The sequence below is a fragment of the Pygocentrus nattereri genome, chromosome 29 (assembly GCF_015220715.1).
Source record: "Pygocentrus nattereri isolate fPygNat1 chromosome 29, fPygNat1.pri, whole genome shotgun sequence".
Taxonomy (NCBI): Eukaryota; Metazoa; Chordata; class Actinopteri; order Characiformes; family Serrasalmidae; genus Pygocentrus; species Pygocentrus nattereri.
Window position 1 is genome coordinate 16,706,698 of NC_051239.1, and position 11,587 is coordinate 16,718,284.

At 37.5% G+C, this 11,587-nt stretch overlaps 1 protein-coding gene across 1 annotated transcript; it reads left to right on the plus strand.

Moving 5' to 3' along the window:
• The first annotated feature begins 3,946 nt into the window (after positions 1–3,946).
• On the plus strand, positions 3,947–9,705 carry LOC119262821 (B-cell receptor CD22-like). Its single transcript, XM_037536219.1, has 6 exons — positions 3,947–4,130; positions 5,355–5,381; positions 8,440–8,688; positions 8,816–8,917; positions 9,034–9,103; positions 9,554–9,705. The coding sequence occupies exons 1-5, from the start codon at positions 4,100–4,102 to the stop codon at positions 9,060–9,062; spliced, it is 438 nt and encodes a 145-aa protein (XP_037392116.1). The 5' UTR covers positions 3,947–4,099; the 3' UTR covers positions 9,063–9,103; positions 9,554–9,705.
• Positions 9,706–11,587: the final 1,882 nt, after the last annotated feature.

Here is an 11,587-nt window from a genome sequence, read left to right on the forward strand (position 1 = left end):
TTACTGTACTTTTCCAATTCTCACTCTGTTTAGGAATAATCAAATATTCTGAACTCTGCTTGGGGCCTTTCATTATAATATCTGAGTGTATTAGCTAGTAAAAGTTAAGAGTGTAATGATTTTAAATCAGTGTTTGTGCATGAAAATCTACAGCTGTACCATCAATATGCCCCTCTGTCTCTTCTGAGGAACTTTAATTTACTGTGCAGTTGCATGTCATCAGTATTTGCATTGCTTATAGCTCAGTTCTTTTGTTTTATAAGATTGTTATTTTCTACACAATGTAATAAGCTCTAAATTCTTAATCATGACCAACATTATAAAAAGTCCCATCATTCTCATCTCATCTCTCTTTTCCTCTGAATTTAGTGAGTTAAATAGAGTTTAATACTCTCTGTAATGAGTAACAATACACAGTACATGTACAGACCGCATTTATCACAGCAATATTAAATTTAATATTAGACACATTAGCGTTGATGGTCACACAGTATCACTGTAAACATACTGTGGCAGATTTGAACGTTCACAGTTTTTTGTTTTAGTATGATAGTATATTTTTGTCCTCATGAGGACAAATGTAAGATGCTTGATGTATTTTACTTTTTGTCATTTTACATATTTTATCATATCCATGTCTAACCAAACTGAACTATATTCATAAACAGATGGTGGTTAATAAAATGCAGTGTGGCCATTTGTTCTGATACACTATATCGCCAAAAGTATTCCCTCAACCATCCAAATCATTAGGTGCTCCTAATTCAGCTGTTCCAGTCACTTCCATGGCCACAGGTGTATAAAGCCGAGCCCCTAGGCCTGCAAACTGCTTCTACAGACATTAGTGAATGAATGGGTCGCTCTCAGGAGCTCAGTGAATTCCAGCGTGGTACCGTGCAACAAGTCCAGTCGTGAAATTTCCTCACTACTAAATATTCCACAGTCAACTGTCAGTGGGATTATAACAAATTGGAAGTGATTGAGAACAACAGCTCAGCCACGAAGTGGTCGGCCACGTAAAATGACAGAGCGGGGTCAGCGGATGCTGAGGGGCATAGAGCGCAGAGGTCACCAACTTTCTGCAGAGCCAGTCGCTACAGACCCCCAAACTTCATGTGGCCTTCAGATCAGCTCAAGAACAGCATAGCGAGGTTCATGGAATGGGTTTCCATGGCCGAGCAGCTGCATCCAAGCCTTACTTCACCAAGCGCAATGCAAAGTGTCGAACGCAGTGATGTAAAGCGCCGCCACTGGACTCTAGAGCAGTGGAGACATGTTCTCTGGCGTGATCAGTCACGCTTCTCCATCTGTCAATCCAATGGATAAGTCTGGGTTTGGTTGTTGCCAGGAGACGGTACTTGACTGACTGACTGCATTGTACCAAGTGTAAAGTTTGGAGAAGAGGGGATTATGGTGTGGGGTTGTTTTTCAGGAGTTGGGCTCGGCCCCTTAGTTCCAGTGAAAGGAACTCTTAATGATTCATTTTTGGACAATTTCATGCTCCCAACTTTGTGGAGACGGCCCCTTCCTGTTCCAACATGACTGCGCACCAGTGCACATAGCGGTCCATAAAGACGTGGATGAGGGAGGTTGGTGTGGAAGAGCTTGATTGGCCTGCACAGAGTCCTGACCTCAACCAGATAGAACACCTTTGGGATGAATTAGAGCGGAGACTGTGAGCCAGGCCTTCTCATCCAACATCAGTGTCTGACCTCACAAATGCGCTTCTGGAAGAATGGTCAGATAATGGTCCCATAAACACACTGCTAAACCTTTTGGAAAGCCTTGTCAGAACAAATGAAGCTGTTATAGCTGCAAAGGGTGGGCCGACATCATATTAAACCTTATGGATTAAGAATGGGATGTCACTCAAGTTCATATGTGTGTGAAGGCAGACGAGTGAATACTTTTGGCAATATAGTGCATTCTCATTCTTAGTGTTTTCTAACCTGTTGATCTTTTATAAAGCAGTTAAAGTTTCATTTATAGTCATGTTATGTTTTATGAAATTAAACATTATTTTGTTTTCTTTAATTATCTTAAGAAATCAATCAGTGTAATAAAAGCTATATTTTTATTCATTTTGCTAATGTCTGGAATGAACACAAATAAACATTTTCTAAGCACAGCACCCCTTATGTTCTGTTCTTTATTTAGAGACAGATATTAGCTTTGATCAAGCATTAATTCTCCCAGGGGAAACTTCAAGCCTTCTAGGCCCTCAGAAAAGACCTAATGATTTCTGGGAACTGAAAAGTGTTACAGTTGTTGTGTTTAAACTCTGTAAGTATGATAGTAATTCTCTTATTTTAATGTTGAGGTTTGCTCAGAAACAAAGGATTAAAATCTTAAAACAGAAAATTACATTTGTTCTCTATTATGAAAGTTCTGTCTAAGCCCAGCTCATCACACAGCATTTTACCATCACTGCATTAAACTAAACCCAGAACCAGACCACAAAACCCATAATAGCTCACACACAGCTTGACATGTACACAGAGGAACCTGCTCGTGGACCCTAGGGCTACTGGTAGTCATGGACCCTATAAGCCGGTTAAAATTCCATGAAAATCAGAATCATAGCTGAGTTCCCTCTTAACTGATGTGGACAAATTACACCAGATTTAGTATAAAACACCAGACAAAATGCAGCATCACAAACTCGAGACCTTTGTTTTTAATGAAGGTGGTCACACCACCATGAGAATTCTCAGCTATTCATCACCTCACTATTACTGCATTAACACAAACCACCGACCACATCACTAAAAGCCATAATCGATTATATGAGGCTTGATGTTTCTAAAAATGTGAAAAAACTCATTAGACTGTGAAAGGGTGAGTTGTAGTCTTGTCAAAATGCTGTTTTAAACAGTTATTATTTAGCAGCAGACAGAAAACCTCACTCACACATATACAAAACTGTGGGAACATCTCACTGATCATATATATTTATAGTATATGAGTAGAATGTTTGTTCACTTTATCCACCAAACTCAGTCTCAGAGGCCTGAGAACAGAGAGGAGTTAGAGACGTGTTTGTGGTCTTGTGACTTTTATTCTGGTAAAACTGCAGTAATGACAACATCAACCAAATAAGAACTGAAGCCTAATGATGTTTTTAGGTCGCACTCACTGCATCTTTTACAAGCTATGAATTCCTATTTATTACAAGATAATCTTTTATTCACGTATTTACAATCATACTGATCTTCATCTTTCAGGCTCTCGACATGTCCGTCCTTACATTCTAAGTAGTCTTGTAATGCTGGTCTCTCTGCTTTGGTGTCTGGACTGAACTTTTCCCTGGACTCTGCACTGCAGTCAGTTCTCACGCTCAGTTCTTTCCCCTGTGGTCTGAAGACTCGTACCTTCAGGTGTTATTTACTTCACACCTTTCTGCTCTCATTCATACTTCATTTATTCACAGATGTGCCAGTTACCCACTAATACCACCTCCCCCACACTCCACACAACAGACGCTGATGTTTGAACTTTACGCTGGTAACAATAGTCCTTTTTTTCTTTGACCCAGAGAAAACAACGTTCATTATTTCTATAAATAATCTAGAGGTTTGATTTGTCAGACCACAAAACACATTTCCACTGTGCACTAGTTCATTTCAGATGAGTTTGAGCCCAGAGAATTCAGCAGCCTTTCAGATGTTGCTGAGAAATGACGTCCATTTGTTCATGCAGCGATAGACGGTGCTCATTAAAAATCAGTCTGTCAATGTTTTTCTGTTGTATTTTATTGCAGGAATCAATTTCATATGTTAAAAAAAACAATGAAGTTGATAAAGTAGAACATTATATCTTTTCTTTGAACTGTTTAATTTCAATAAAATACAGGTCAAAGCAGATTTAAACATCAGCTCCTTAGTATTTTACAGAAGGACTTGGGTTTGTAAGATTCAGGCCGCACACAAAAAACATTAAGGCAGAACACAAGATCTCTCTCCCTCTCTGTCTCTCTCTCTCTCTCTCTCTCTCTGTCTCGCTGTCTCTCTCTCTCTCTCTCTCCCTTTCTCTCTCTCTCTCTCTCTCTCTGAGTATAGGGGAGGTGTTCAGGTCCTTGTTCAGTCATTACTGGGGCAGTATGGAGCTCAGTCTGCTCTCTCTGATGCTCTGTAAGTAAAGATTATCTTTATATTGCTGTTGCTTATTCGTATTTAAATAATATGTATTTTGTAGTGTAACTGTACTGTAATTGTTCTGTACAGCTTTGTTCCACATTTCATAGTGTAGTTTACATTCTGGGTTAAAAGAATGAGATAAAATCCACGCATGCAAAGAAGGTGTTTGTGGCTCTTTCCACAAAAGCAGTATAGTTTTCTGAGCTACTAGTGCAGGACAGAAAATCAATGTAGCTGAGACGTCACATACAAGTGCGCACTATAAACCATTAGTCTTGAAGTTAGCGGTATGGTAACATTAATAATTATTATTACCATTAATAATTAGCATATTAAGATTATAATCCTCCTCCAGTAAAGAATAATGCTAAATGTTGTGAAACACATGGTAACAGAGAAAAGGTCCAGTGATTTATTGATGTTGGTGAAAATGGACACTAGTTGGTCAGAGCAGTGCTTTAGGGAAGGATGGAGAGACGCCGTCTGGACCTGGAGCTTTTCTTACTTTGCGTCTGCTGAAAACGTTTAAGGTCCTGCTGTTTAATGTGACTGAGACTGTGCTGAGAGACAGAAAGCTGTGTGTGGGACATTTTAACAGTGATTTAATAAAGATCCAAAACATTTCCTTCTCTTGTGGCACACATGACGTGCTGTACTTGAACATGTGGTCAGTTAGATTTGCGCTGGTAAAGAAAACTCTCTGTGAGAGCAGAACAGTTTACAGTTAATGTAAAGTGACTCTAGATGAGGAGTGAGTGGTTTTAACAGCACTACGACATTTTTACTCCAGCACTTGTTGATGTAGAAGCTGATTCCTCTGGTTTTGCTGCTGAGCTGTGCGTCTCTGTCTGCTCTGCGCAGCTGGACGCCTGGAGGAGCAGCACACTGTCTGGGGTCAGATCAGACAGACAGGTCTCTGTGAAGCAGAGGGCAGATATGGTTCAGAAGTCCTTGTTGGTTTGGTTAAGCAGAAGTAATTCTTCCAATGTGTTGTGTAGAGATCACAGACTGGAGAGAAATAAAGACAGTAAACGTGTATGAAACTCACGCTGCCTCGGCCTTAACAGTGCGCGACTCTTCTACGTCTCCTTCACCTCCTAGCTGGGTTGAACAGAGACAGATCGAATCATCAAACTCTTTCACTTCACTCATCAGTTTTACAGTGTAGTGAATATTTCACACTAATGCATCATGTTCTCTGTGTCTCTCCTACTTTAGTGCTGATCCACTGTGGACAAACTCAAGGTGAACCATTACATGAAAATCTACTGCAGTGTTTTATTTGTGTTCATGTAAATTTGCATATAATTCCATTCCTTTAATAAATGACTTTGACAGACAGCCCAATTCAGTAAAATCATACATGATAACACATTCACTGTAAATGAGAGATCAGCACATTCATTAATTAATTTAGACTTTTAAATGCCCAGTTAATAATGTAGATTATAGATGTATTTCACTGTAAGATAAATCAATATTGGCATTAAGAAAAGCCGGCAATTAAAAAAGAAACAGAGAAGCTGAAGACAGATCCTTTACCATGTTATGAGTGTTGTCGTTGCTTAGTTTGTCAGTCAGAGTCCATCTGTTCCCTGTTGGCAACACACACGTGTTTGTAATGTCACAAGTCACAACAATTAGCTGCCCCGAGTCGAGCTGATACTTTACCCTGAAGGATTTTATCAGCATTCATGGTCAAAGTTGATATTTGTCACATGAAATATTTAAATAGTCATAAAATATCCCCATGGGTTAAATCAGTTACTATCAACTTAATTTCTTTTCTATACATGTACAAGAGCCAGTTCTATGTTTACTGTAATAGAAAGTAAATGGTTTTGAATGCAGTCGTGTATGTTAGACATTACATACAATACAAACCTACCTGTAATTTCTCAACAGAGAGACCAAAAGCTACAGTGGACGTCCAGCCAGCTGGTCATGTGTTCATCAGAGAGAGAGAGTCACTCTGACATGTGGAATAGAAAGTGGAGATGACTGGAATTATGAATGGTATAAGAATAATAATCTTCTCAGAGATGCTCAAAGGAAGAAATATGAAATCTCTAATGTTGATCAGACTCATGCAGGTGATTATACCTGTAAGGGAACACAGTCAACAGGCCGAATCTACACACACACCAGTGCAGCTGTTACACTGACTGTATCAGGTGAGTGTGGCGTCTTTCTCACTGTATTTATATCATTAAAGCTGCACAATGTAAAATTTTATTGAAGTAGCAGGAGAAAAAATGCCCTTATAAATGTTGTTTGTGTGCTGCTGTGAGTCGCCTATAAAGGCTAAAATAATAATAAAGTCTGAGGGGTCGGGAAGCATTTTGCATTTGTAGGATTTTGCAGCCTGTCAAACATCTGTACCTATCAATGTCTTACAGTTCAAAAAAAGGTCTTGTTTGATGTTTAGGTCTCAAATGTAAAACTGACATTACAGTGATGAAGATATGTTGACAACAGTACAACCCCAGCTCCAAAAAAGTTGGGACGCTGTGCAAAATGTAAATAAAAACAAAATGTAATGATGTGCAAATCATTTAACCCTATATTGAATTGAAAATAGTATAAAAACAACATATCAAATACTAAAAATATAATATTTTTTCTTATAATACAATATATATTTTATTTCCATCATTAAGTGTTTAAAGTACATTATAACTGTAAAACTATCATCCAGTACTATATATCAGCAAATGTCTCTTTACAAATCATGCACGATCATATGACCATAACGTTTGACTAGAAGCTATTCATTATTTGTGTAGGGAAAAAAGCATAAAGCAGGTATTTTACAGAAAATTACTCAGAAGCCTCAATAACAAACATATTCTTAAATATTTTGGTGCTACTGAGTCCCTCTTTGCCTTTATTACACCTCCCAGTCTTACTGTGATTTTTTCAAAGAAACATCAGAACTTCAGTTTTAGGATTGATTGCCCACAGAGGAACACAAAACCAGTGCAAAAGAGACCAACAACTGAGTCTGCCAGCCCAGTCCAGGGTGGGAACACCTCATAACATGTGATGTCATTAATGAAAAGGAGAACACTGGGAACAAACACACAGCTAAAAATATACAGCCCACAAAATGACAGCAGTGTGTTACAAAGACAGCAGCTTTAGTTTGCAGCCCATCAGAGTTTTATAATTCAGTATTTTAACAGGAGTGGAGAAGAAGTGAAAATCTCTACTGAAGTAACTGTTAAGAACAGTTACTGTAGTGATAATTTAATTAAGTACAGTTAATTGTGTAAGTACGAGTCAATAAGAGTGTATTGAAAGACTAATTGAGTAATTGCATTACTTTTTTTGTATGTCAGTGATCATGAATATATTTCTGAGGTGACTTGGAAATAACTTGAAACTAAAGCAGCAGCTGATATTACACTGAATTAAAACTATATAGATTCACTCATATCTGTAGAGCCTTCCACCTGATGAATAGGGGGGTAGACTCCAGCACCCTCTGTGACTCGGTATAAGTATACGTGGCTTAGAAGACGGATGGATAGATGGATGGATGATACCTGTATAAAACATTTCTACCATTAAAATCACTAACACCAGCAGCAATTCATCCAATTTCATTTATTTTACTGTGATATTTTTTATACACAATCATGAATTATTTTTAGTTTATTAGACAGTTAAAGTTAAAAAGCCTCTCACACAGTTAAAGTCAGAGAGAGAGAGAGAGAGAGAGAGAGAGAGAGAGAGAGAGAGAGAGAGAGAGAGAGAAGCCAAACTAGAATTATCTGAGGATGTACACTACTGCGCTCAATTCTTTTAAAATGAATTCTCCACTGCAAATATTAAAGATGATCTGAGCCATTAACAAAATCAGTCTTTATTATGTCTTAACAAGCCAGTAGCTGGTTGCTGGCTGCTCATTACTAATTTATTGAGCAATAACTAAAATTAATTAGGATTTTAATTTGTGAGTTATACATCATTAAGTATCACTGGTTATCCACTAGCTTAGCTTTAGCTTTCCAGACTGAAAACATCTTTTTACTCAAGAACACAAACTCACAGAGCAAACTAATCAAAGTGTTATTTGACTTGTAACTTTGTTTAAGCAATTTTCAGTCTAAGAAATTCCAAAAATTGTTATGTGCACAATCAATACAGAGTAATGGGTCAATTTGAAATGCACTTATTAATGAACTCCATAATAAAATACCTAATTGGTGATGTTGCATCAGTTTTCACTGCTTCTTTAAAAACTCTTTTAGCCTAAGAAGTTGTTACTTCACTCTGTATCACTTTCTCTCTCCTACAGATGGTGATGTGATCCTGGACATTCCTGTCCATCCTGTGACTGAGGGAGATTCTCTGACTCTCCGCTGTTTATTTCGCTCCACAAAGCCCTCAAACCTCACAGCTGATTTCTATAAAGATGGATCACTGCTCCAGACCCAGACGACAGGAGAGATGATCATCCGTACTGTCTCAAAGTCAGATGAAGGTCTCTACCACTGTAAACACCCAGAGAGAGGAGAGTCACCACAGAGCTGGCTCTCAGTCAGAGGTCTGCTGCTTTAACAGAAAATATCTAATCATTATAATTTATATTTTAATAAGAATGCCCTCAGCAGCCATTTCTATTCTACATTACAGTGATTATACTGTGTGTGTATCATGTTTGTCCCGTTCAGGAGCTCCAGTCTCAGCGCTCAGTCTGCTCAGCAGTTTAATGGCAGTGTCTCCATATTTGCTGGTGTCCATCGTGCTGGGGGTCAAATGCTACAGAGCTCGAGGTAAAAACTCAGTCTTTTTGTGTTTCTTCAAAGTGTTAGTAGTGTTTGTTTTTTTGCTACTATATAAAATCTGATAAAAGACTAATGTGGATTGTTCATCATTACGTTTTTCACAGCTAAACCTGATGAGCAGAGCAGAACATAAGCAATGATGGAAGCTGAAACATCTTGAGTGCTGAATGCCAGGTTTGTATATTAGAGTTACACTGATTAGAGACTAATAAGAAAAGACTAAGAAGTGTTTTACATAGACATCATTTCCTAAATAGTTCAGGGCAACTGAAATGCTAACTTCTGCTTATTCTTCTTAGTTAATGTTCATTACATTCATCAAATAAAATGCTGCCGTGATGGTGCTGAATAAGGAGGAGAGTTGAATGTGTGACTGTTTGTGTGGAGGATTAATGTTCTAAAGGCTAAAACTTTAAGAAATGGAAACTGAAACTGCAGAGCTGAGACCTCACAGCAGGGGGCGCTGTCACAGTATTATTCTTTTACATTTTATCACACTTGTTGTTATTAGTTATTTAGTGTGTTGTTTACATCGATAGCAGTGTGAAAAAACTTCACTAACAGAGATGAGACTCTCTCATTGTTGATATAATCCATAAATTAAAACAAGATTTGCTTCTACAGGAACTCCTGGTTTGGGTTTTAAGGAGTGAAGACAGAAAAGGACCTGAATACATTTAGACTGTCAGAATTATTTTTAGAAGAAGAAAAAAATCTCTCATGCATTAAAATGTAAATCCTCTGTCTCTTTTTATGGTCCTTCATCCCTGCAAAATGTTATGCTTTTACTCTACAATATAAAAGACTTGTCCATTTTCCATTTAAACTAAGTGTTTATATAAATATTAAACATATTTTAAAAGTATCAAAATAAAATAAAGCAGGAAAATATTGTAATTATTTTAATACTGTGTGATGGATTTTAATTATTTTTTTATTTTCTTTGGTTTTGTTTTGGTATTATTATATATTTTCCATTGTCATGGGTTTTGATGCTGAATGCGTTCTAATCTGCTTTTTCAGTTTTATCTTCTGGTCTTTTATCTTTTCCTCATATTCATGATCTAATGGTGACACAGTTCTTTGTGGTCATATGTTTTAATGTTCTCCTTCTTGTGTTGAACATCATTCATTTATTGTAAACTAACTGTTGATCCTTTTTAATGCAGTTAAATTACAATTATAATAAAGTGTTCATGAAAGAAAACACTGCTTTGATGTTTTATCTGGCTGAATTGATTCATCAGTGAAACCTTCTAGGCCTTCAGAGGAGTCCTAATGAATTCTGGGAACTGAAAAATACTCGTCTGTAATTTCAATGCATTTTTAGAAATTGTTGTATTTAAACTCTGCAATGATAAAACTCTGATTTTAATGTTAAGGTTTGGTTGGAAACAAAAGATGAAAGTCTGGAAACAGAAAAAGACACTTTGTTCTCCTCTGTGAAAGTTCTGGCTGCACTCCAGCTCACCATCAGCGTTTCACCACTGCTGTGATACAAACCCAATTCCTAAAGAGTTGGGACAGCAAGTAAAATGCAAATATAAACAAAGCAGTGATTTGTAAACTTCTGTAGCATTTCAATGAAAAGAGCAGAAAGAAGAGATAAAATATTTTCTTAATATAAATACTGCAGTGAATTTTTGTACAAACCCAATTTTTAAAAAGTTGTGATGCTGTTTAAAATGTAAATAAGTGTGAATAGAAACAGTTTGTGATGATTTACGAATCTCATAGACTCGTATTTTACTCACAATAGACCGTAGAGCACATATCAGATGTTGAAGGTGAGACATTTGACAAATTCATGGAAAACAACTCATTTAGAACTTGATGGCAGCAAGGCATCTGAAAAAAGTTGATGGTTTGGGGGAGCATTAGTGCACATGGCATGGGTGATGTGCACATCTGTGAAGGCAGCATTAATGCTGAATGAAATATAGATGTTTTGGCAACATGAGCTTCCATCCAGACAACGTCTCTTTCAGGAAAGCCGTTCTATATTTCAGCAAGACAATGATAAACTACATACTGCATCCATTACTACAGCATGGCTTCACAAAGGAAGAGTCTGGGTGCTGAACTGACCTGCCTGCAGTCCAGACTTTTCACCAATAGAAAACATTTGCCAGATCAAGAAAAGAGAAATCTGACAAAGAGGACTGTTGAGCAGCTTCAGTCCCACATCAGACAAGAACAGGACAACATTCCTCTAATAAAACTCCAACAATTGGTGTCCTCACTTCCCATACATTTACAGACTGTTGTCAAAAGAAGAGGGGATGCTACACGGTGGTAGACGTGGCCCTGTCCCAACTGTTCTGAGATGCGTTGCAGCCATGAAGTTCTAAATGAGTTAAAGTTTTTCTGAAATGGTAAAATGTCTCACTTTCACCATCTGATATGTGTTCTATGCTCTACTGTGAGTGAAATATGGGTCTATGAGATTTAATCATGCATTCTGTTTTTATTTACACTCATTTACATTTTACACAGCAACTTTTTTGGAAGTGGGGTTGTAAATATATGTTTCCAAATTTGATGCCTGCAGCACATCCCAACGTTGGGATGCATAATATAAGACTGGGAAGTTTGTGGAAAGATCAAAAATACCTGTTTTGAAATTTTCCACAGCTCAACAGTTAACAGGTGATGCTG

Excerpts from the sequence above, each read along its gene's own strand:
- LOC119262821 (XM_037536219.1), top strand. The coding sequence starts at position 4,100 with ATGGAGCTCAGTCTGCTCTCTCTGATGCTCT. Across the intron at positions 8,689-8,815 it reads GAGCTGGCTCTCAGTCAGAG|GAGCTCCAGTCTCAGCGCTC; the intron begins GTCTGCTGCTTT and ends TGTCCCGTTCAG. Across the intron at positions 8,918-9,033 it reads CAAATGCTACAGAGCTCGAG|CTAAACCTGATGAGCAGAGC; the intron begins GTAAAAACTCAG and ends CGTTTTTCACAG.